Raw genomic sequence first — 26,492 nt, 5'->3', positions numbered from 1 at the left:
AGAGACAATGGTATCGTCGGAAATACTCCAGGGAAGTGTGGTAGGACTACAGTTATTTTGTATGTACGTGAATATTCTGGCGGATAGGGTGAGTAGCAATATGCGGTGGATTGCTAATGTTGCTGCGGCGTACGGGAAGGTGACGTCGCTGAGAAGCTGCAGCAGGATACAGACGATAGAGATAAAAATTTCTGATTGTGAGATGGATGTCAGCTAGCTGTAAACGTAGAAAAAAGTAGATGAATAGGAAAAAAACAAACACCTAATGTTGGAATAAAGCATCAGTAGTGTCTGCTATACACTGGGCGTAACGTTGCAAAGCAGTATGAAATAGAATGAACACGTGAGGATTGTAGTAGGTGAGGCGAATGTCAGACTTCGGTTTATTAGGAGATTCTTAAGAAAGTTTGTTCCATCTGTAAAGGATACCACATATATGACACCAGTGTGACCTATTCTTGAGTACTGATCGAGTGGTTGGGACATGCACAATGTAGGATGAAAAGAATACATCGAAGCAGTTCAGTGGCGGGCTGCCAGATCTGTTACCGATAAGTTCTAACAAAGTATTGCGAAGATGCTTCTCGAGCTCAAATGGGAGTACCTACAGGGAAGGCGACGTTCTTTTCGAGAAACACTATTGAGAAAATTTAGAGAACCAACATCTGAAGCTGATTACCGAACGATTGTACTGCCGCCAACGTATATTTTGCATGAGAACCACGATGACAAAAAGGGAGAAATTATGGCTCGTTCGGATGCATATAAGTAGTCGTTTTTCGCTCGCTTTTTTTGCGAATGGAACAGGAGAGCAAACTAGTAGTAGAGGTACGGGGTATAATGCGTGACGCACTGTTGGTGGTTTGCGGAATACGTATATAGATCTAAATACTATATTTTTCCTTGCGTGCCATACGACATGAAGTGTGCGTGGATTCCGGCCACAGTCGCCAGTGTGATTTAGCGCGATGCTTTGGAAGGATCGAGATGCGGACATAAAGCAGCGTTTCAGTGCTTCTCAGCTATCGATTCTGTGAAATGTGCTATTGATAGCAGACAATATTGAGCCTGACATTGTGGAAAACTAGAACGAGTGTCGATGACTACAATCTGCAGATGTGAATGGTTTTCTGAATAAGACAGAAACCGTAACTTAGACTGAATAAAATACAGATAGTCCATCCTTAATTAAGAAGAAAACAAGCTGTACTACTGCGATAAGTACAGGGTGAGTCATAAATGAGGAAACATATGTCGTGAAATTTGTCACACACTGAGCTACAAACATAAATTCGTTTTCCGCATGTTCCTATGTCAATAAATGACAATGCAGTTGAATGGTAAAAATCTGTAAATACACTCCTGGAAATTGAAATAAGAACACCGTGAATTCATTGTCCCAGGAAGGGGAAACTTTATTGACACATTCCTGGGGTCAGATACATCACATGATCACACTGACAGAACCACAGGCACATAGACACAGGCAACAGAGCATGCACAATGTCGGCACTAGTTCAGTGTATATCCACCTTTCGCAGCAATGCAGGCTGCTATTCTCCCATGGAGACGATCGTAGAGATGCTGGATGTAGTCCTGTGGAACGGCTTGCCATGCCATTTCCACCTGGCGCCTCAGTTGGACCAGCGTTCGTGCTGGACGTGCAGACCGCGTGAGACGACGCTTCATCCAGTCCCAAACATGCTCAATGGGGGACAGATCCGGAGATCTTGCTGGCCAGGGTAGTTGACTTACACCTTCTAGAGCACGTTGGGTGGCACGGGATACATGCGGACGTGCATTGTCCTGTTGGAACAGCAAGTTCCTTTGCCGGTCTAGGAATGGTAGAACGATGGGTTCGATGACGGTTTGGATGTACCGTGCACTATTCAGTGTCCCCTCGACGATCACCAGTGGTGTACGGCCAGTGTAGGAGATCGCTCCCCACACCATGATGCCGGGTGTTGGCCCTGTGTGCCTCGGTCGTATGCAGTCCTGATTGTGGCGCTCACCTGCACGGCGCCAAACACGCATACGACCATCATTGGCACCAAGGCAGAAGCGACTCTCATCGCTGAAGACGACACGTCTCCATTCGTCCCTCCATTCACGCCTGTCGCGACACCACTGGAGGCGGGCTGCACGATGTTGGAGCGTGAGCGGAAGACGGCCTAACGGTGTGCGGGACCGTAGCCCAGCTTCATGGAGACGGTTGCGAATGGTCCTCGCCGATACCCCAGGAGCAACAGTGTCCCTAATTTGCTGGGAAGTGGCGGTGCGGTCCCCTACGGCACTGCGTAGGATCCTACGGTCTTGGCGTGCATCCGTGCGTCGCTGCGGTCCGGTCCCAGGTCGACGGGCACGTGCACCTTCCGCCGACCACTGGCGACAACATCGATGTACTGTGGAGACCTCACGCCCCACGTGTTGAGCAATTCGGCGGTACGTCCACCCGGCCTCCCGCATGCCCACTATACGCCCTCGCTCAAAGTCCGTCAACTGCACATACCGTTCACGTCCACGCTGTCGCGGCATGCTACCAGTGTTAAAGACTGCGATGGAGCTCGGTGTGCCACGGCAAACTGGCTGACACTGACGGCGGCGGTGCACAAATGCTGCGCAGCTAGCGCCATTCGACGGCCAACACCGCGGTTCCTGGTGTGTCCGCTGTGCCATGCGTGTGATCATTGCTTGTACAGCACTCTCGCAGTGTCCGGAGCAAGTATGGTGGGTCTGACACACCGGTGTCAATGTGTTCTTTTTTCCATTTCCAGGAGTGTATGAAGTGGACTTCTGGGTGTTATTCTGCGCCGACATTGGCCAAGGGGACAGATCGGCAACACGGCACAACATGCGAGTGTTGTTGGTTGTCTAGCTGCTCACGAGAAGGCGAGATGTGCGGCGTCAAACGACGGTCTGCGTGATACTCCAAGCGGTGACAGCGCCAACATGTATCTCATACCGGTTACGCTGACATATGGAAGGGAACGTGAAGAGCGACTACACTGCTGTACATGCATGTTTTATAATTTGGATTTGTGTCCCAGACTTTGTTTTAAGAAACAAGTACATAGATGCAGAATACGTAATACAACTACACAGGTATATGGCAGTTAACACAAACGAATACAATACAGCTGTACAAATCGAAATTAACATAGAAACACATGACTAGAAGCTGCAGTGGCGGTTTATAAGTACTGTCCCCCCACTCGTGCCGTGCCAATCATACGAATTCACTATACCCTCCTTCGTGAAACAGGCTTCGTCAGTGAACAGTATTGTTCGTGAAAAATGCTGGTCGTGGGTCTGACGCCGTAGGATAAAGTTGCAGAAGTCCATCCTTCTCTGGTAGTCTTCCGGAAATAATGCCTGTACCATTTGCATGCGAAAGGGATGGTAATGATTTTCATGGAGTACTCGCCTAACAATAGATAGTGACATTCCGACCGCACCGGCCGCGATGGCCGAGCGGTTCTAGGCACTTCAGTCCGGAACCGCGTGACTGCTACGGTCGCAGGTTCGATCCTGCCTCGGGGATGGATGTGTGTGATGTCCTTAGTTTAGTTAGGTTTAAGTAGTTCTAAGTTCTATGGGACTGATGACCGCAGATGGTAAGTCCCATAGTGCTCAGAGCCATTTGAACCATTCCGACCGCAGTGGCGAGACAACTGGTGCTTGTTGTTCGGTCATCTTCAACAGTTTGTAACACTTTTTCGTCCTCATCCGCACTGTACGTCGACGGTCGGCCACGACCACTAAATCCTGGAGGTGCTACACATGCACCATACTCCCTCAAGCGCCTGTCCACAGAGTAAAAAGTTTTTGCGGATGGAAGGCGCTGGCTAGGAAACGTTTCGTGGTACAGTTGCCTTGCAACGTCAGCTCTTCCATCTGCAAGCCCGTAGATGAGGTGGATGTCGGCGTATTCCTCGTTTGTGAAACTTGCGATGGTACGGTAGTAACACTGCGACGTGGCCGTTAGCAGCTGTCGACACGGCGAGTATCGGGCAGAGAGAGCAGCGCAGAGGTGATGTAAGCACGTCATGCACGCCGCGGTTTTACTTGCACCGTTGACCACTCTTTCCGCTTAGAGGACACACATTCCCCAACATGGGACTCTACACTCCGTTACCGCCGGCGACGTGTAATTCACAAGATCTCATACAAGTTCCCATACATTGCGATGGGATTTGTTCTTTCTCGTATTTTTCAAACGCTGACGGATATACATCAGCTCATTGGTGTGTCGTGTGTTGATCTATGGGTGAATGACATGTCGTGATCGTGAGGCTCGTCGGTATCTCATTCAATGGTTAATAGGTGTTTTTGTTTTACGTACACAGTACACCGAGGAAAACGAAATCAACAACGGTGCGTCACGTGTTACACATAGCAGCATGCGGTCCTCGATATATTTTTCATCATTTATGACTCACCCCGCGTAACAGTCCTAACCAAAATGTTTCACAGATAACCGAATTAAATCTAATTCTACAGTAGAAATCAACGAAATCAAATGAAAAAGAAAATTAATGAAAAGTACTAACACAGCCGTCAAAAAGCGCTACCTGGCTGAAGTTACCTACCAACAAGAGAAGTAATCACCCATTCAGCAACATAAAATTCACGATGACGCAACGACCGTTGCTACATCTTTACTTACAAACAAGGAATGGGTACACTCGGTGAGCTTCAGCTGCCACCAAACATTCTCTTTTGAAATCCAGGATCGGTGATGCTTGTGCTAACAGCCAGTCGGGTTGCACATAACAAACACTCTCGTGGTTAACTAGAACCACATCAGTCACGAACAACGTAAGACACCTTACGTACTGCACTGGAGGGTCCTTCGGTTACCATCATAACTTCCGTCGTTCCATTAAGAAATAGTGCCCGGAAAGAATGACAGCAAGCAGACCTCGTATCAGCTGTGATTTCTCCCGTTTTATTATAGTTCTCTTGTCTCGAGGCTTACGTCGGAGAAAGTATTACGTTACCGTTAAGTTACTACGAATGTATACTGCTAGATATTTTACTGATGTGACTGTGTTAACAGACATGACAAAACATTTTTTAATCCAACAATATTGGTTCATTTCGTCCAACTACAGTGCGATGCGATGCGTTTACTTACCTTGAAGATCAACTCCCCGACCTCCATCAAGTATTGTTCACTCACAAAACCTCGCTACAGCTTCCTTGTGTTGCGACCTTTGTACACACATCAATAAAATACGTGAGCAGTCGCAAAGAGTTCTGAACGGTATTTACCAGACCACTTACACAACGTATTAAAAAGTATAGAATAATTTCAGAGGTGTTAGTACTCGACGAAACAAGATAAACAAATCCAAAAATCACAGGTCCATACACGATTACTTTCGAGCATCAACATCACTGGACTGTTGTGTACATCCACGGCTATCCATTCTTTTGCTCTTTGATCTAAGTAGTCGTTGAAGTTGACACCACTATTTTATGCATACTGGCATGAAATGAAGGTCCAAACCTCTTTTTTGTTTTTCTTTTTTTTTTTTTTGTCATCAGTCTACTGACTGGTTTGATGCGGCCCGCCACGAATTTCTTTCCTGTGCTAACCTCTTCATCTCAGAGTAGCACTTGCAACCTACGTCCTCAATTATTTGCTTGACGTATTCCAATCTCTGCCTTCCTCTACAGTTTTTGCCCTCTACAGCTCCCTCTAGTACCATCGAAGTCATTCCCTCATGTCTTAGCAGATGTCCTATCATCCTGTCCCTTCTCCTTATCAGTGTTTTCCACATGTTCCTTTCCTGTCCGATTCTGCGTAGAACCTCCTCATTCCTTACCTTATCAGTCCACCTAATTTTCAACATTCGTCTATAGCACCACATCTCAAATGCTTCGATTCTCTTCTGTTCCGGTTTCCCCACAGTCCATGTTTCACTACCATACAATGCTGAACTCCAGACGTACATCCTCAGAAATTTCTTCCTCAAATTAAGGCCGGTATTTGATAATAGTAGACTTCTCTTGGCCAGAAATGCCTTTTTTGCCATAGCGAGTCTGCTTTTGATGTACTCCTTGCTCCGTCCGTCATTGGTTATTTTACTGCCTAGTAAGCAGAATTCCTTAACTTCATTGACTTCTTGATCATCAATCCTGATGTTAAGTTTCTCGCTGTTCTCATTTCTACTACTTCTCATTACCTTCGTCTTTCTTCGATTTACTCACAAACCATACTGTGTACTCATTAGACTGTTCATTCCGTTCAGCGGATCATTTAATTCTTCTTAACTTTCACTCAGGGTAGCAGTGTTATCAGCGAATCGCATCATTGATATCCTTTCACCTTGTATTTTAATTCCACTCCTGAACCTTTCTTTTATTTCCATCATTGCTTCCTCGATGTACAGATTGAAGAGTAGGGCGAAAGGCTACAGCCTTGTCTTACACCCTTCTTAATACGAGCACTTCGTTCTTGATCGTCCACTCTTATTATTCCCTCTTGGTTGTTGTACATATTGTATATGACCCGTCTCTCCCTATAGCTTACCCCTACTTTTTTCAGAATCTCGAACAGCTTGCACCATTTTATATTGTCGAACGCTTTTTCCAGGTCGACAAATCCTATGAAAGTGTCTTGATTTTCCTTTAGCCTTGTTCCGTTATTAGCCGTAACGTCAGAATTGCATCTCTCGTCCCTTTACTTTTCCTAAAGCCAAACTGATCGCCACCTAGCGCATTCTCAATTTTCTTTTCCATTCTTCTGTATATTATTCTTGTAAGCAGCTTCGATGCATGAGCTGTTAAGCTGATTGTGCGATAATTCTCGCACTTGTCAGCTCTTGCCGTCTTCGGAATTGTGTGGATAATGCTTTTCCGAAAGTCAGATGGTATGTCGCCAGACTCATATATTCTACACACCAACGTGAATAGTCGTTTTGTTGCCACTTCCCCCAATGATTTTAGAAATTCTGATGGGATGTTATCTATCCCTTCTGCCTTATTTGACCGTAAGTCCTCCAAAGCTCTTTTAAATTCCGATTCTAATACTGGATCCCCTATCTCTTCTAAATCGACTCCTGTTTCTTCTTCTATCACATCAGACAAATCTTCACCCTCATAGAGGCTTCCAATGTATTCTTCCACCTATCTGCTCTCTCCTCTGCATTTAACAGTGGAATTCCCGTTGCACTCTTAATGTTACCACCGTTGCCTTTAATGTCACCAAAGGTTGTTTTGACTTTCCTGTATGCTGAGTCTGTCCTTCCGACAATCATATCTTTTTCGATGTCTTCACATTTTTCCTGCAGCCATTTCGTCTTAGCTTCCCTGCACTTCCTATTTATTTCATTCCCCAGCGACTTGTATTTCTGTATTCCTGATTTTCCCGGAACATGTTTGTACTACCTCCTTTCATCAATCAACTGAAGTATTTCTTCTGTTACCCATGGTTTCTTCGCAGCTACCTTCTTTGTACCTATGTTTTCCTTCCCAACTTCTGTGATGATCCTTTTTAGAGATGTCCATTCCTCTTCAACTGTGCTGCTTACTGCGCTATTGCTTATTGCTGTATCTATAGCGTTAGAGAACTTCAAACGTATCTCGTCATTCCTTAGTACTTCCGTATCCCACTTCTTTGCGTATTGATTCTTCCTGACTAATGTCTTGAACTTCAGCCTACTCTTCATCACTACTATATTGTGATGTGAGTCTATATCTGCTCCTGGGTACGCCTTACTATCCAGTATCTGATTTCGGAATCTCTGTCTGACCATAATGTAATCTAATTGAAATCTTCTCGTATCTCCCGGCCTTTTCCAAGTATACCTCCTCCTCTTGTGATTCTTGAACAGGGTATTCGCTATTACTAGCTGAAACTTGTTACAGAACTCAATTAGTCTTTCTCCTCTTTCATTCCTTGTCCCAAGCCCATATTCTCCTGTAACCTTTTCTTCTACTCCTTCCCCTACAACTGCATTCCAGTCGCCAATGACTACTAGATTTTCATCCCCCTTTACATACTGCATTACCCTTTCAATATCCTCATACACTTTCTCTATCTGTTCATCTTCAGCTATCGACGTCGGCATGTATACCTGAATTATCGTTGTCGGTGTTGGTCTGCTGTTTAGAACAACCCTGTCACTGAACTGTTCACAGTAACATACCCTCTGCCTTCCTATTCATAACTAATCCTACACCTGTTATACCATTTTCTGCTGCTGTTGATATTACCCGATACTCATCCGACCAGAAATCCTTGTCTTCCTTCCACTTCACTTCACTGACCCCTACTATATCTAGATTGAGCCTTTGCATTTCTCTTTTCAGATTTTCTAGTTTGCCTACCACGTTCAAGCTTCTGACATTCCGCGCCCCGGCTCGTAGAACGTTATCCTTTCGTTAATTATTCAATCTTTTTCTCATGGTAACCTCCCCCTTGGCAGTCCCCTCCCGGAGATCCGAATGGGGGACTATTCCGGAATCTTTTGCCAGTGGAGAGACCATCATGCCACTTCTTCAATTACAGGCCATATGTCCTGTGGATACACGTCACGTGTCTTTAATGCAGTGGTTTCCATTGCCATCTGCATCCTCATGTCGTTGATCATTGCTGATTCTTCCGCCTTTAGGGGAAATTTACCACCCCTAGGACAAGAGAGTGCCCTGAACCTCTATCCGCTCCTTCGCCCTCTTTGACAAGGCCGTTGGCAGAATGAAGCTGACTTCTTATGCCGGAAATCTTAAACCGCCAATGCTGTTTATTTATCAAAATTTAGGCAGTGGCGGGGTTCGAACGCGGGACCGAAGACGTTTTTGATTATGAATCAAAGACGCTACCCCTAGACCACGGGTCATGAAGTTGTTGACTGGAGTGCTGTGGAGCAATTCCTTGAAGTTTCTTCATAACCATAAACCTAGTAGATCGAGCATTGGAGGAGATGGAGGCCAAAGTGTTTCCCCTGAACCATTCTGTAGTCCTGAAGTGTCGTCGTCAAATAATCACATACATTTTCGACAGCATGAATTTCGACGGTATAGTAGTGCTGTGGAGCAATTCCTTCAAGTTTCTTCATAACCATAAACCTAGTAGATCGAGCATTGGAGGAGATGGAGGCCAAAGTGTTTCCCCTGAACCATTCTGTAGTCCTGAAGTGTCGTCGTCAAATAATCACATACATTTTCGACAGCATGAATTTCGACGGTATAGTAGTGCTTTATCAAGAAATTTGAATAAAAACGTCAATTAGGTACTGCAGCAGGGACAGGGGAATGAGCTCTTCCCATGGCAGCTGTTCATAAAGTTTCCGAAGCAACAGGCGACTGTAAAGCACGTGCGCCATGTTCTAGAGCCAGCACTTGAGCTTTGTGAGGGAATTGTCTCTCTGTTGTTCGGTTCAAAAGATTTTGCTGAGCATTTTACACTGGTATCCCTACAAGATCCAGAACATCCATGAAGTGAAGCCTCAGATAGACTACATCGCCGTGACTTTGCCATTCGTTTTATGGCACGCACAGTAATGGATGTTATGTGGTCGGGGAACGTTCTTTCGATGCAGGAGGTACTTACTCTGCATGGTGCCGTGAGCGCACAGAATTATGGCATATGAGGTTTTACTCTGCCACATGTTTTGCGGGAACATCCAATGCATTCAGCTTATGTCACTGTGTGGTGTTAGCACACACGTTCCTTTACTGTTGATCCGTTTTTCTTCGAGGAGGTGACACCTAGTGGCCTTGTTAGGTGTACAGTGACATCTGCACGTCATAAGGACCTCCTTGTGCAACACGAGGACCTCCTCAGGAGATACCCGCAGCTTACCGGGCGCCCATTCTATAAGATGCGCGTTACAATACTCCAGGAACAAATACAGGAGAAGATACAAACGTTTAGTAACGATCAATGGGGTCAGAAACACGGAGGATACCACATGTCCTGGAGTGACACTTCACCATGGAGAGACATTACATTGCTATTCCACAAGGACCTGAGTGCCCTGCATATTTCGCGAAGGAGAAGGCAGAGCTTATAGCCACAATACTTGCTGCGTCCTCCATGCAGAATCTGACTCCTTCAGATCCAGTATTCACACTTGAAACGGTCTAGGAGGTTACACGACTTGTAGCCCAGCCCACGTGCGACGAAATCAGACGTACAGATACAAATGAAATTGCTTCGTCTATCAAGCATACCAATGCTAGGAAAGCCCGTGGTCCCGATGGCATTCAAAACCGTGTCCTCCAGGAGTTCACGGATAGAGCCGTAGAATACGTAGAACACATAACGAATACCATCTTAAAACATCAACACCTCCCTGATTTTTGGAAGGCGGCCTAGGTTCCAACGTTCAGGAATCCAGGGAAAGACCACTCCCTCCCACAAAATTACAGACCCATAAGTCTGCTGTGCTCACTCAGCAACACTGTTGAAAAGATAATACTAAAACGCATCACTAGGCACTGCATCGCCAATGACATCCTAAGACCGTTGCAATTCGGCTTCAGGAATCACCACTTAACAACACAACAACTCCTCCACGTGTCGAACATATAAAATACGGCTACAACATGAACGAAGCTACAAGGGCGGAGTTCCTGGAGATCGAAAAATCTTTCGACAGCCTCTGGCAAAACGGCCCCATACGCAGACTAAGCTATGCTGGTATCTCGCAAACATGTTTCAACACTGACGGTCAGGGTAAATAATCGACACAACACGGTATCCAAAATGGAGTACCCCAGGGAAGCATTCTGGGGTCCATCTTGTTCAACCTCTACGTTAATGGTTTCCCATAACACAAAACACGACGTTAGCCGTCTACGCTGATGACACACCTATCCTTGCGTAAGCAGCCAGTAAGGGTCTAATCGGAATAACTGGAGACTCAGCACATAATCAGAATGGACAAATGTTATGAGACTTTATAAACTGAAATTTATTTCGAATAGAAAATGACGTTTCAAACATAGAGAGATACATAAATTTACATGGACGTCCGCGGTTGTAGATCGTTAACAGATTATTAATACCAAAAAATTGTTCGGTAAACATCAGTTGTCGGGAAAAGATGAAAATGAGGAAGTAGAAGAAATCAACTGATGTCTTTCCGAAATAGGTAAAACAGATTTCGAGGTTAATTATAATATATATCCTGTTTTCTGCAGCAACAAGGGACCTAGTATTACTAGGACCTTGTTGCAGAATAATCCCTTTTTAGGTTATTTGTTTCATTAGGGTAGATGTATTTTACCTCAATAGAATAAATAATTTTATTAATAAAGAAGACTACACATTGATCTTGCCAAAAGCCGAGAAGCGATTCTTCTTAGTGTTTTAGCTCTCTGGGGCTCTCTGGGATGCTCTCTGGGTTCCCCAGTGTGTTCACAGTGACCTAAAGATGTGCTTATAGATAGTTTACTATGGGTGGTGGCTGTCCATTGTTGGGGTTGGTGGGCGGGTATTTTCATTGTTGTCCACTGTTGTGGTACTTAGAATTTTTCTCCGTCTATTATTTTACTTGTCTGTTTGTTGCTGGAAAACTCACTTCCGGTTGCGCAACCTTACTGATAAGCACTTCCTGTACAGCGTTAGTAGATGTTCTTAAAATAGATATTATGTAATCCTGTTTTCTGCAGCAACAAATCACTTGTCAATGTGGACGGCACTCTTGGTGCTTCGACATATTCTGCGAAGGGTAAAAAGAACGAAACAAGAGGAGTAGGTAAAACTACTCAATTTTGTGGTGCGAGGTTGCACCGTTTGCCTAGAATTTACCTACTTTTCAGTCGGGATAGCCCAACCTTCTTCAGAAGAAAAGTAACTACCGTTTGTCCATAGTGGACATCGTCAAGCTAAAACTACAAATCCATAAATTATCGTCAGACTGTAAAAAATTTCTGAAACTGCCTCGGCCCCACTTCGCGACCGCCACGAGTGCTTTACTGGAACTCCATTCAGCACTCGTGGCTGCCGCATTCAATGAACTGTGAATGAAGCCCGACCAACAGGCATTACATGCATTGATCAAAAATGGTAGTGCATTGAGAATGGCTAGTTCATTTGCTGAAATCTAGATCTGCCAATAAAAATTTCAAAAGGACGACTGATAGCTGAAATCTATTATTTACATTTAGTGTGTGTTTGTGTGTATGTGTATGAGTGTGCAGTCCTCACCATTATTTCATCATCATAGAAGTGCATGTTGCCGACGTGGCGTCAAACAAAAGAATTGCACCAGGCGTTCGAACGTCCCAGGAGGGCTCTGCCAGCCACAACTGCCATACGTACATTTCACGAACTAAAGCGACTGCAGCTATCGCACCATATAGCACGAACTACACAGGTGATGTGAGATTACGTAAGCCTCGGGTTAATGTGTATATGATATCCATACAGACTATGAAAACGTATGTATGAATGTATATTCCACATCTCCCCCTAAAGTACCGAATCGATTGGAACCAAACTTCGTACACATACCACTTACCGTTTCGAAAGAAGCGCTACGGGTGTAAGAACTACGTAGCTATGAAAGGGGAGCGGATGGGAGTGACAAAGAAGTGTAGCCCATCAACCATTAGTATTCAGATTTTATTCATCCAGAATTTGAAAACGAGAGCGCTTAATCACTTGCAGCGAACTTTACACATAATTTCAAACTTTTGCTAACCTTTTCCTCGCAGGCATCCTAAACAAACTGATGAAAAGAAACAAGTTTACCGCTTACTATATTTTCCCTGTTCATGCAGTACAGCTGACACACCCTGCATGACTCGCAATGAAACATTGACTGTAGAAAAACCTAAGCAGAAGAGAATGGAAGTATGTGAGATAAATGTCGAAAATTAGGTGAACTGATGAGGAAAGTTAATGAGCAGGTTCTCCGCCAAAAAAGCGAGGCAAGGAATATATGACAACAATGACAAGAAAAAGGGATGGATGATAGGACTTCGGGTAAGACATCATGGAATAACTTCCGTGGTACTAGAGGGAGGTGTAGAGGTATGAACTGTAGAGGAAGACGGAGATTTGAATAATCCAACAAACGATGTGGGATGCAAGCGCTTCTCTGATATGAAAAGGTTGGCACAGGAGAGGAATTCGTGGCGAACCAGATTAGTTAGAAGATTAATGGATCGAAATTATTGTACGACACATAGTTCAGGTCATATAACATCATAACCATTGAGCTATGTGAGGAGGAGATGGAGAGTGTGAGGGGAAGATGAACAGAGGGGAGGAGGAGATGGACCGAGAGAGGAAGACGAGAAGGTAGATCGAAAGAGAGCAAAGAGAAGGATGAGAATGACACGTGAAGGGGGAGCAAAAGGTCAACAAATGAGAGGGAGATATGGCAGATAGAGGAGATGGAGGAGAAGGCAGCTAGCGGGGGTGGAGAAGTAGTACCGTGAAAGAAGGAGGAGGATATGGATGGAGAGAGGGCGGAGTATGAGGTGGACGTAGGTAGATGGATAGACGAGGAGGAGATACACAAAGGAAGAGAGAAGGATGAAATGGACAGAGAAAGAAGGAAGACTGAGAGACGGAGTAGGAGCAGATAGACAGAGGAGAGGGAAGAGGAGGTGGACTAATAGAAGAATGAGACAAATGTACACCCGAGGAAAAGCGGGTACTCGACTACTTCTGTCAGATATAAAGTCACATTGACGGAAAGTCAATGCACCGACTTCACTCGTATCCGCATTAATCGATGAACTCAAAACGTAATTTTTTAATATTATAAAAGCGGGGTAATAGATGCTGCACGGTAAGATTGCCTGGGCTACCCGCTCTGTCCATCAGACGTCTGTAGAGGAAGTATATCCCCCAGAATTTTTCGACAACCGTGCCGCTGCGTTACGGTACGGATCTGGAGTTTCCGGCAATTGATCTGTAAAAGTTTCGCCGCGCTGGTTCTGTTTATTTATGACTTTTGCGGATCGCATATTCAGGGGGAGGGTGCGCTACTCTTTAGCACGAACAATGCCCGCATCGCGAGAGCGGCGGAGCGGCTGTGGCCAACTTCTTCCGAGACCGCCTGCCCCCATCTCTCCCTCTGCTGCGGCCAGCACCGTGAGTCAGCCTCTCATGGGAAACTACAAACTTCCTGCACAGCCATTCGTTCACGCGAACACGTTCAGCCCTTTCAGCTTTAACTTGTCGAAGCGAAGAGATAGGTTGGCAAATCAACAAATGGAAATGCCATTACTGTTATCGCAGATGTCTCCAATTCATTCACTGACTATTCATTCGCACATCGTGTTTGATAAAGGGTTATCATGGAGAAGAGTTTTCAGAGGTATGCGACGAATCAGGCTATTGACAGGAAGAAGCAAACACTGCTGCGTACCTCTGTAAAGCATGCTAGAAGCTATGCAAGCAAGAACTTATGGCTAGTGTTAATGTACTGAGAATTACCATAAATGTTTCTACATTATTTTATGTACATATGTAAGGAGAAAAGTAGGTACTTTAAAAAAAGAATGTATTTCCCAAATTATTCAGCTGCTGTTTTCGTCTTTAAACTACGTATTTAACTGTACGCAGACCACAATCACCTGTCATAGATTCTAATAAATTGTGGAGCATGTTGCTAATGAGGTCTTCTCTTTTTTGTTGTAAATACGCTGACAGAAAAGAGAATCGCAGAACCAAGGAGGAGTTGTACGCCATTAACGCCATTTGGTAGGCATATTTCTGCATCGGAAAGACGATGCCTATTCAAGTTTCGAGCCACGCGGATAACTGTGGCGTTAGTAGCGCCACTATGAGGATGCAAATCAGGTTTGCCTTAAATACACGCTGTAACGTTCATGAGCGCTATTTTCCTTTGAGATTTGACGTGGTGAGTTGATGTTAGTCAAGAATTTCTTTAAGGCGACAAAGATGCCATTATCAACACTTCCATGCGTTTAGACTAGATCGTGTAATAGGACTACGAGAAGTTAGTTGGATGTTCCATATGCGGTACTGCAGAAAGTAGGAATGTAGCCACTTTACATTACGGCTGGCAGTGTTGACTTAGAGAATGTACGGCAACAAGGAGAACGGGCTCTAGACGGCCAAGTAGTACTACTGAGAGGGCAGACCATCGAGTTTAGCGTATGGCTCTGGCGCATCGTACTGCATCTGCAGCAGCAATTTGAACAGCTGTTGGCACCACCGTGACGCGACAAACTGCTAAAAATCTGTTACTTCACTGACAGCTCCGAGCCAGACGCCATGTAGCATGGATTCCACTGACCCCAAGCCACCGCCATTTGCGACGTCAGTGGTTTCAAGCGAGAGGTCGTTAGAGGGTGGGGTTAAGATCTCTCGTATTTTCTGATAAAAGCTATTTCTGTCTCGGTGTCAGTGATGGCCGTACGTTGGTTAGGAGGAGGTAAACTGAGAGGCTGCACCCAACCTGTCTGGTACTAGACAGCCGGCCGCGGTGGCCGAGCGGTTCTAGGCACTTCAGGCTGGCGCAGTGCGACTGCTACGGTCGCAGGTTCGAATCCTGCCTCGGGCATGGATGTGTGTGATGTCCTTAGGTTTGTTAGGCTTAAGTAGTTCTAAGTTTTAGGGGATTGATGACCTCAGATGTTAAGTCCCATAGTGCTCAGAGCCATTTTTCGTGTAATAGACACACCGGACCTACACCTGGAGTTTTGGTCTGGGGTGCGATTGCGTATCGCAGCGGGAGCACTCTTGTGGTTATCCCGCGCAGCCTGACTGCACATTCTCAATGGCTTATCTGCCGCTAACATTAACGTGCGATCTTCGAACGTTAATCGCTTATATATGTTATCTAGGGAAATATATTTACGAAAACTCGTTCTTCTTCTGCTTACGCCTAAGTCCCTCAGTGATCGCAGGGTTGGCGTGATTACAACGCAATTGGCAATGTTAGTTTTAGGTGTGGCCGGATGCCCCTCCTGCCGCCACCCCGTACCCCCCAGGATGGAATCAGTGTAGCCCAACTGTCTGCGTCTAGTATAAATCGTGAAATAGTGCGAACGTGTTTCAAATGTCTGCAACTCGCGTAACTGTGGCGGAACGTGGAGGCCAGCCCAGTATTCGCCTAGGGGGATGTGGAAAACGTACGAAAACTCATAGCCCTACACTAATTAATGTTAGGTGTTGTTATTTTTTCCCTTCTGTCAGTGTATTTCGGTAAATCGATTTCCCGGTTCATTTCCAGTGGTACGCTTTTGCACCAGAATATAAATCTACACTATGATTTCAAAAGATGTGCGTATGATCCACATGGGAATTTAGTTCTATATCTGCAGTTGTGGCTGTCAGTTGATGAATTCATCCTATGTTCAGTCTCGCTATTAATCACGAATATTATTAGGGAGTAAATGTAATGGCTTGTGTCTGTAACAATCGTTGAAGAGTCAGCAAACTTTTCAAAGTCTGATAGGTATCCTGTGTGCAGGTAAACAAAGCTAGAGAGCTTTCTGAATGCAAAAGATTTACAAATAGTTGTGGTTTAAAGGGAATTTAAGGTAAATAAAATTTGAAATGTCTCACATTCATAAAAAAAACAAATGGCTCTGAGCACTATGGGACTTAACAGCTATGGTCATCAGTCCCCTAGAACTTAGAACTACTTAAACCTAACTAACCTAAGGACATCACACGACACCTAGTCATCACGAGGCAGAGAAAATCCCTGACCCCGCCGGGAATCGAACCCGGGAACCCGGGCGCGGGCGTCTCACATTCATAAGCTGGATATAATTGGTTCTTATCCACACAATTAATATAACTGAAACAGCAACTGAGGAAGAATGATAAGCAAATATTAAGAACAATAATTTGAATTTTGCTCTTGAGTTTGGCTCCACAAATAGTACAAATTACTTGGATTTAGGTATATGTAATAATGATTCCCACTTAGATTTAATAATAAATAAACTACAACTTATGGGTTTCCTGCCACAGGCTTGCACAAAAAAGTTCTTACTTCAAGCTTATGACAGAAGAAACGACACGACTGGCTTTGTAAGATTATGATAAGCGAGAAGTACTGCAGATGTTAAGGAATATAGCACGTTCCAACAGATGTAATCCTGCACTAGTCGATAAAACGCATAATAAGAAAAATCATACATTATACTATAATAGAAAGGACGTAAAAGAAAGTACGAGGCGTAAAAGCAAAACGAAGCGCGCATTATGTAGGAGTGTTCGGTTACTTTTGATCAAACAGTATACATTATAAGATAACATTTTTCAAACATTTTTGTGTTGTAAATATAACAACTTTTACAAATCTATATCTCTGTTATCTTATTGTGGAGTTCAAATGGTTCAAATGGCTGTGAGCACTATGGGACTTAACTGCTGAGGTCATCAGTCCCCTTGAACTTAGAACTACTTAAACCTAACTAACCTAAAGACGTCACACACATCCATGCCCGAGGCAGGATTCGAACCTGCGACCGTAGCGGTCGCGCGGTTCCAGACTGTAGCGCCTATCCGGAACCGAGGGACTGCTACGGTCGCAGGTTCGAATCCTGCCTCGGGCATGGATGTGTGTGATGTCCTTAGGTTAGTTAGGTTTAAGTAGTTCTAAGTTCTAGGGGACTGATGACCACGGATGTTAAGTCCCATAGTGCTCGGAGCCATTTGAACCATTTTTTTTGTAGCGCCTAGAACCGCTCGGCCACTCCGGCCAGCGTACAAGAAGGCATTACCATCTTCCATACTCTATAAAAATGGAAATAACTTTTTCCTCTTGACCTGAAAAAACTTCTACAGCATCTTATATTTCCGATTATTGATTACAGCGATATTATCCTGAAATTTCTTTTTCAGGGAAGCTGGTTGTATCTGTAATATTCGACTCTTTGATGAAACAGTGTATATTGCAACGTAACGGTTTTTAAACGTTGTTAGCTTGTAAAGATAACTACTTTTACAAATGTATATTTCAGCATCATATGCACAGCCTCCTGGCTGAGTGCAGACAAGAGCAGGGATTTCCCTATCCTCTAACTTTTCTACAGTCTTATTGACGTACACTGCCCCCTTGCCCCTCATCGACCTTAACCGTCGTAACAACATGGGAGAAATACGCGCTCCCATCAGAGCAAAATCCGTTCTGCCCCGCTTCATCGTTCAGCCATTTTCTCGGAGTCCTTCTCAGTAGCAGGAATCCTTTTCTGGAATAACCTCCCGCATTATATTAGAGAAGTTAACATCTCCAGCTTCAGGAGACAGTGAAATATTACTACAGTAAAATAATGATTACCATTGCCCCTGTACATAATTTCCAATCCGATCTTTCTCATTTCCCAGAAGACTTACCTGGTGCAGTCTTCTTAAATTTCCTTTCCCCAGAACTCGCTGAACCAGACAGCATCTATTCTGTATACCTAAAAATTCTTTTTATGTCTCCCAGTTTAACCGTTTTTACAATTATTGTCATTATCACAGTCATTCTTACTGGTGCCAGTATTACTGGCAGCAGCAGTAGTAGGAGCAATGCTAGCAGTATTAACTTAAATCATTCATAGTCAGAATAATTGGCTCACAGTCTCACTACAGACACTCAGATCATTTTAATACTGTCATATTAAAAATGTTATTTCTTAGATAACTATGAGAAAAAAGATATACGTTTGAAACCCTGGCCCGATGTAAGAGAGGGCCTGATATCCCCAATCGGATCTGATTAAATAAATAAATAAAAATAAATAACTAGTAGTGGAAATCAAAGAACGCTGTCGGAAAAATAAATGGCAGCACCAAGATGGAGCTGTGTGATATAAACTAAAGTTAGTTGGCGTGTTTCTGCATGTGACAGATGATATACATTCAAGGTTCGCAACAGTCGCTTAAGTTTGACCCTAGCAGCTCCACTATGAGGATGTAAATCACGTTTACTTTAGCTACACGCTATAACGATCGTGAGCGTTAAATACCTTTGACACTGGACGTGGTCAGTTGATATTAATTAAGGATTTCTTTAAGGTGACAAAGACTCAGTTATTAGCGCACCACTGAGTTTGAACGAAGTCATGTTATAGCGCTACGTGAAGCTGGATGTTCCCTTTGCGATACTGCGGATAGAAGTTTTGGAATTTTGTGGTAAGGACTATAGGACCAAACTGCTGAGGTCATCGGTCCCTAGGCTTACGCACTACTTAATCTATCTTAAAGTAACTTACGATAAGGACAACACACACCCATGCCCGAGGGAGGATTCGAACCCTCCGACGAGGGAGCCGCACGAACCGTGAGAAGACGCCTTACACCGCACGGCTACCAAGCCCGGCATTGCGGAAAATCTCGGCAGCAATACAGTCATTGCGCATGACTGTTGGCAGCGTCGTTCACGAGAATTCGTTTTCGGCACATGGCTCTGTAGCACTGTATTGCAACTGCAGCAGCAACTTGAGCAGCAGTAGCCACAAAATAAACTCTCACAAATCGTTACTTCACTGATAGCTGTAGGGTGCATTCACTGACCCCAAACCACTGCTGTTTGTGGCTTCAGTGGTGTCAAGCGAACGCTCATTGGAGGGGAGGGTGGAGGTCTGTTGGGTTCTGTGATGGGCGTGTGTTGATTAGTAGGAGGTGAGGGCCTGCAACCAACATCTCTTCGTGGCCGGCCCGTGTGGCCGAGCGGTTCTAGGCGCTTCAGTCTGGAACCGCACTACCGCTACGATCGCAGGTTCGAATTCTGCCTCGGGCATGGATGTGTGTGATGTCCTTAGGTTACTTAGGTTTAACTAGTTCTAAATTATAGGGCAATGATGACCTCAGATGTTACGTCCCATAGTGCTCAGAGCCATTTGAACCATTTGTCTTCGTGCTAGACACAGTGGACCTCCTCCTGGAGTTATGGTGTCTGCGGTGCGATTTCGTATAACAGGAGAAGCACTGTCGTCGCTATCCAACGCACTGTGACTGCAAACTTGTACGCCAGTCTGGTGATTCGAGCTGTCGTGCTGCCGTGCTGCCATTCATCAACATTATTCCTCGGTCGTTTTCCAACAAGATAACGCTATTGTAACCCAACATGCTGTACAGGGTACAGACAAGTGGCCTTTCCCTCATCGATCACTATACCTCTCTCCAATATAGCACGTATGGGACATAATCGGACAACTCCAGCGTCATCCACAAACAGTATCAACAGTACCGTACTGACCGACCAAGTGCAACAGGCATGGAACTCCATCCCACAAACTGACATCCGGCAGCTGTACAACACATTGAATGCACGTTTGCATGCCGTCATTCAACATTCTAGCGTTAAGTCCATTATTAATGTGTCAGCATTTCAGATTTGCAATTGCTTATTGCACACTTAGATTAACCTGTAAGCTTGGAATGTTAGTCACTTGAATATGTTTCCAAAACAGATGTATTTCCGAAATCACGTTAATAAATTTTCGAAACTTACTGGCAGATTAAAACTGTGTGCCGGACCGAGACCCGAACTCGGGACCTTTGCCTTTCGCGGGTAAGTTCGCAGGAGAGCTTCTGTAGAGTTGGGAAGGTAGGAGACGCGGTAGTGGGAGAAGTAAAGCTGTGAGGACGGGGCGTGAGTCGTGCTTGGGTAGCTCAGATGATGCCGGCACGGTAGCTCAACGTGTTCGGTCAGAGGGTAACGTGCCCTCTGTAATAAAAAAACTGAGTTAACAGATCAACAACGAACTTAAATGGATGTCTTGCGACGTCCAGCCCTAGCAGATCAACGAACTAAAGCGAACAAAATAACAAATAAAAAAAATAAACATGGTAGAGCACTTGCCCGCGAAAAGCAAAGGTTCCGAAATCGAGTCTCGGTCCGGCATACAGTTTTAATCTGCCAGGAAGTTTCATATCTGCGCACACTCCGCTGCAGAGTGAAAACCACATTCTGGAATAATTTTTCGGGTTTGCGTTTTTTTCTGTCAACGTATTTCTGAGCAGGAGCTGACGTGGTGGTTTACACACACCTTCCGTGATAGGAGGGGGAGTAGCAGAGGGCAAACTCGTAGGGGAAGGCAAAGATTGGAATATAAGCTAGAAACGATGTAGGAGGTTCGAACAGGAGAAGATGCCAGACAAGCCAGATGGAACTTGAGAGAACAGAAAAGACGCAGGCTACTGACCAGTGCGTCGCTCGGCGTCCCGGAAGGTGATCTCCTCGATGAGGACGGCGGGGCTCCGTCCTTTGGCGTTGACGGCGAAGACGGCGACCCGGAAGGTGACCTCCGGCTCGAGGTCGGCGAGCAGGAAGACGGGCGCGTCGGCCGCCGTCAGGTTGTAGCGCGGCGCGGAGCCCGAGAACAGCTCGAGCACGAAGGTCTGCGGCAGGCCGCCGTCGAAGCCCGCCTGGCACCACACCTCGACCGAGCTGGCCGTCTGGTTGCTCAGAGAGCAGTTGCGCACCGGGAACGGCTTGCCTGCGGACACCGGCGCACTCTGCAGGCTCGCGGCAGCGGATACAGCGGCAGCGAGCGAGCGGCTCACAGCGACTACTGTAGCTACGTGCGCGCTGTTACCCACTTCACGTTAACGGCTTGTTACTGCAGTGACCGGTACCCACGCAGCCAAAAAAGGTACATTGCTGATTTACAAAATCTTAATCACTGCAAATATGCACTTTCGGGTTCCCCCGAAAATTATCACTGTATACCTACAGAGTACCACCAGTCTACACTGAAATGACAAAAGTCATGGCATACCTCCTAATACCTACCCCCCCCCCCCCCACGAACCATGGACCTTGTTGTTGGTGGGGAGGCTTGCGTGCCTCAGCGATACACATGACCGTACCTTAGGTGCAACCACAACGGAGGGGTATCTGTTGAGAGGCCAGACAAACGTGTGGTTCCTGAAGAGGGGCAGCAGCTTATTCAGTAGTTTCAGGGGCAACAGTCTGGATGATTGACTAATCTGGCCTTGTAACACTAACCAAAACGGCCTTGCTGTGCTGGTACTGCGAACGGCTGAAATCAAGGAGAAACTAGAGCCGTAATTTTTCCCGAGGTCATGCAGCTTTACTGTATGATTAAATGATGATGGCGTCCTCTTCGGTAAAATATTCCGGATGTAAAATAGTCCCCCATTCGGATCTCCGGGCAGGGACTACTAAAGAGGACGTTGTTATCAGGAGAAAGAAAACTGGCGTTCTACGGATCGGAGCGTGGAATGTCAGATCCCTTAATCGGGAACGTAGGTTAGAAAATTTAAAAAGGGATGAAGAAGCTTGCACAGGATAGAGTAGCATGGAGAGCTGCAACAATCCAGTCTCGGGACTGAAGACCACAACAACAACAACCTCCTACTATCGTTTCGGACCTCCTTCTGCCCGTCTCAGTGCAACATATCGACGTGGCATGGATTCAACAGCCCGTTGGAAGTCCCCTACATAAATACAGTATTGTGCCTTGCTGCCGTCCACAACCCCGTTTCTACGACATTTCCGAACCACGGCAGAAACTAGATAGTGGCGCATCCCCCCTCCCCACTCTCCGAAATTTAGGGATGGGACGTCAAAGTTTTAAGAAAATCGATTTTTCATAAATATGTTCATTTTGGAGCGCACATCATTCTGAGGAGTTTGATATATAAAACATACATGTTAGAGGAAATGTAAGATCTTATTTGGTCTTGAATGTGCCATTGCAGCGAAATGCAAGAACATCTGCAGCGGATAGGCACTTGGTGCAGGGAGTGGCAACTGACCCTTATCATAGACAAATGTAATGTATTGCGAATACATAGAAAGAAGGATCCTTAATTGTATGATTATATAATAGCGGAACAAACACTGGTAGCAGTTACTTCTGTAAAATATCTGGGAGTATGCGTGCGGAACGCTTTGAAGTGGAATGATCATATAAAATTAATTGTTGGTAAGGCGGGTGCCAGGTTGAAATTCACTGGGAGAGTCCTTAGAATATGTAGTCCACCAACAAAGAAGGTGGCTTACAAAACACTCGGTCGACCTATACTTGAGTATAGAGATCCGTACCAAGTCGGGTTGACAGAGGAGATAGAGAGGATCGAAAGAAGAGCGGCGCGTTTCGTCACAGGGTTATTTGGTAACCGTGATAGCGTTACGGAGATGTTAAGGAACTCAAGTGGCAGACTCTGCAAGAGAAGCGCTCTGTATCGCGGTGTAGCTTGCTCTCCAGGTTTCGAGAGGGTGCGTTTCTGGATGAGGTATGGAATATATTGCTTCCCCCTATTTATACGTCCCGAGGAGATCACGAATGTAAAATTAGAGAGATTCAAGCGCGCACGGAGGCTTTCCGGCAGTCGTTCTTCCCGCGAACAATACGCGACTGGAACATGGAAGGGAGGTAATGACAGTGGCACGTAAAGTGCCCTCCGCCATACACCGTTTGGTGGCTTGCGGAGTATAAATGTAGATGTAGATGTAGATGTAGATGTAGATGTAGAAAGTGCAGTGCTATGCCTTTTGTCGCACGTCACTCTATTTCGCTCTGTGGAATTAAAACGTGTATATTTTGTAATGGAAGGCCTCAAACCTTTTTGAGGACAGTGAAAATTAAAAAGTCATGTGGTGCCCCTAACGCTCCCAGTCGGCCGGTTTGACGTCCTCTCCTCTTAAAAAACCTCACAATTAATACAGGATGGGATATGTGTAACCGAAAGAATAAGAACTCGTCAAAAAATTTGCACTCTTTAGTGCCAATAATCTAATGACTTTCTGTTTTGCGAAACAAAAAATTAAATATTTAAAACATAAAGACCGTAAATACAAGACACAAGCAAGACAGTACACATGTCTTCAGTCTGTACGTCCCTGCACTTTTTTTCTCTCCAATCATGCTACAGCTCTACACGGCGTGTCTTCCTTTCTGAGAAAGAATCTATGACCTCATCAAAGTTCGTTTCGCTACATGAAAAATCAAAATGTTATAGTCTAATACTGAAAATCTTTAATACGAATAGTACCCAAGACTGGTGCGGTGTCTCGATCTCACTATGTCTATTCTGTCGCCATCTGCTAGATGAAATAGGTCTTCATAATACGGCGGCAATTGCAACACAGGCCAAACAAGCGAGACTGTTTTGGCACAAACGGTCATTTTTATAACACGACAGAACATAATTCACGAAGTACCAATATCAAATGCCTATTAGACCTACCACAAGCAAAAAATTTTATGTTAGGAAATAGTTTCACATTTCGTTTATACGCTCCAATTTCTCAAGCTTGAGATCGAACTCAGCAGTACGAAATTTTCTTATAGATTTGGAATCGTCATATTCTTCCATAATTTGTGTGATGTGCCCGTTTCTTGTCCTTCCACGTTCTAACAAACAATCTTGTCATCGCTAATTCTGTAACTGTTCCTGACACTGCCAAAACTTATCCAACGGTTCATTAACACTGTCAGACTCACCGGTTAAGTTATCCTGCGTTTATTCTCCGGTTACGCGTTATTACGTGCTCGTAGGAGGTGTTTTCCGCGCTATTCAGAGAATAAACTCCAACGGCTGTTAACTGGGCACTGCACAACTAGCCCTTACTACTGTAGCTATCTGGCAAATATTTCCTGTCAAAATTTCATTTTCTTGTAAACGCCGAGTTTATTCCTGATAGTCGCTTATTTCCAATCTAGTAGTCTGAATCTGAGGATTTCGCTCATAATTATAACACTGCTACTCATTCGTGCACACAATTAACCACTAAAACAAACAGAGATTGGCATTCCACCGTTCGGATTTATTCCGCTCAGTTCGTATAATCCCGTCCCCTTTTCTCTGCGGGAAAGTTTTTTTTTTTTTCATTTCTAGATGCAACGGGGATTTCGCTGGCAGAGAAAAATCAACTTGTGATTCGTTCAGAAATCAACTAGGAATGTGTTGAAAAATGTTCAAAGACCAACAAGGATGAATAATCGATTGTCCAGCGTGCACTGGACTACAGGCACTGTGTGATACTGAGGTTGTTTCTTCAAGAATATGAATTTAGCGCCCCCTGAAATTGCCGCCTGTTTGCCCTCCCCTTGATCCGTGCCTTGCCGTTCATAATTGAGAAGTGTTGCCGGTGGAGGATTTTGTGCACGAACGGTCCTTTCCATTATGTCTCATAAATGGTCGATGTGGTGAACGTCCTGCGATCTAGGTAAGCAAATCATTCGCTCGAATTGTCCAGAATGTTCTTCATAACAGTAGCGAACAATTGTGACACGGTGAATGGCTACAAATGGTCTTTAATTAGCCGGACGTAACCATACCCAAACAAAGATCGGCTCAGCTGGATCAGAGGATCCACTCCATTCCATGTAAACACAGCCCGTACCGTTAAGGAGTCATCAACAGCTTGTTGACTACCCGGGTCCATGGCTTCGTAGGCTGTGCGCCACACTCGAACTCATCAGCTCTTACCAACCAAAACTGTGACTCATGCGACCAGGCCACGGTTTTCCAGTCGTCTGTGGTCCAACCGATATGGTCACGAGCTCATGAGAGGCATTGAAGTCGATGTCGTGCTGTTATTAAAGACACCCGAGTCACCACTGACGCCAGATTACAGCACACTGTCCGAATGGATATGTTCACTGTGCGTTTCACACTGACACACTGGTCTCTGCTGTACTTCACGCAGCACTGCTTATCTGTTAACACTAACAGCTCTACGCACACACCGCAGCTCTCCGTCGTTAAGTGAAGGCCGTGGGCCACTGTGTTGCCCGTATCGAGGTGCAATGACTGGAATTTGGTATTCTCGCCACACTCTTGACACAGTAGATCGCGAAATATTGAATTCCCTAACGATTTTCAAAATGAAATTCACGTTCAAAGAGTGTTATTTCGCGTCGCGCGGCCATATTCACATCGGAAACCTTTTCTCATGAATCGCCTGAGTACAAATGACAGCCCTGCCAGTGTACTGCGCTTTATACCTCGTATTCGCGATACTACCAAGATCTGTACGTGTGCATACCGCTATTCCATGACTTTTATCACTCCAGTGTATATTAGCGTCAGTGGTATGATACGGTGCGATTGTTTGGATTCATACGTTGCACCTCGTGAAGCCAGGCTCCACATCAACCTGTCTTATTTTGCTGTTTCCATACGCTGACCTGCATATACATACCACTTCACTGCCACGACCCGTGACAGAGATTCACATACATCGTGTGTGGACGTCAACCTGTCTTTCTATGCTGATTTCATACACTGTCCACCACATGCATGCCACTTTACTGTGATGAGTCATGGCAGAAATTTGCTATCTTACTTGGGACTTCCCGCACCGACCAGCACATGTATGCCACTACAGTGCGATGACTCACACCGAGATTTTCCATTCATACGTGTCTGCATGTCGACCAGTTTCACTGTGCTCATTCCTTACATTGACCAGCATAACCAGCATATGTATACCACTTTATTTTGTTGAAGCACAATAGAAATTTGCCTCATTCCTTCTTCCGCGATCGTCTGCAGAATCGGAAACTTTGCATTCCTCAATCACTATCACCAAGAAAATAGCCTTGGAACAGGATGGAAAGGCATTGTTCTCCTC

At 45.0% G+C, this 26,492-nt stretch overlaps 1 protein-coding gene across 1 annotated transcript in view; it reads right to left on the bottom strand.

The window, feature by feature from the left end:
* LOC126204242 (hemicentin-2-like) overlaps nucleotides 1–26,492 on the bottom strand; it is a 308,103-nt gene that overhangs the window by 45,018 nt on the left and 236,593 nt on the right. Inside the window, exon 8 of the mRNA XM_049938636.1 lies at nucleotides 21,088–21,381. Coding sequence (XP_049794593.1) covers nucleotides 21,088–21,381 — 294 coding nt within the window. The remainder of the gene's footprint in view (nucleotides 1–21,087; nucleotides 21,382–26,492) is intronic.

The sequence above is a fragment of the Schistocerca nitens genome, chromosome 9 (assembly GCF_023898315.1).
Source record: "Schistocerca nitens isolate TAMUIC-IGC-003100 chromosome 9, iqSchNite1.1, whole genome shotgun sequence".
NCBI classification, from domain to species: Eukaryota; Metazoa; Arthropoda; class Insecta; order Orthoptera; family Acrididae; genus Schistocerca; species Schistocerca nitens.
The sequence above is the reverse complement of the archived record's forward strand: the minus strand, read 5'-3'. Positions and strand labels throughout refer to the sequence as shown.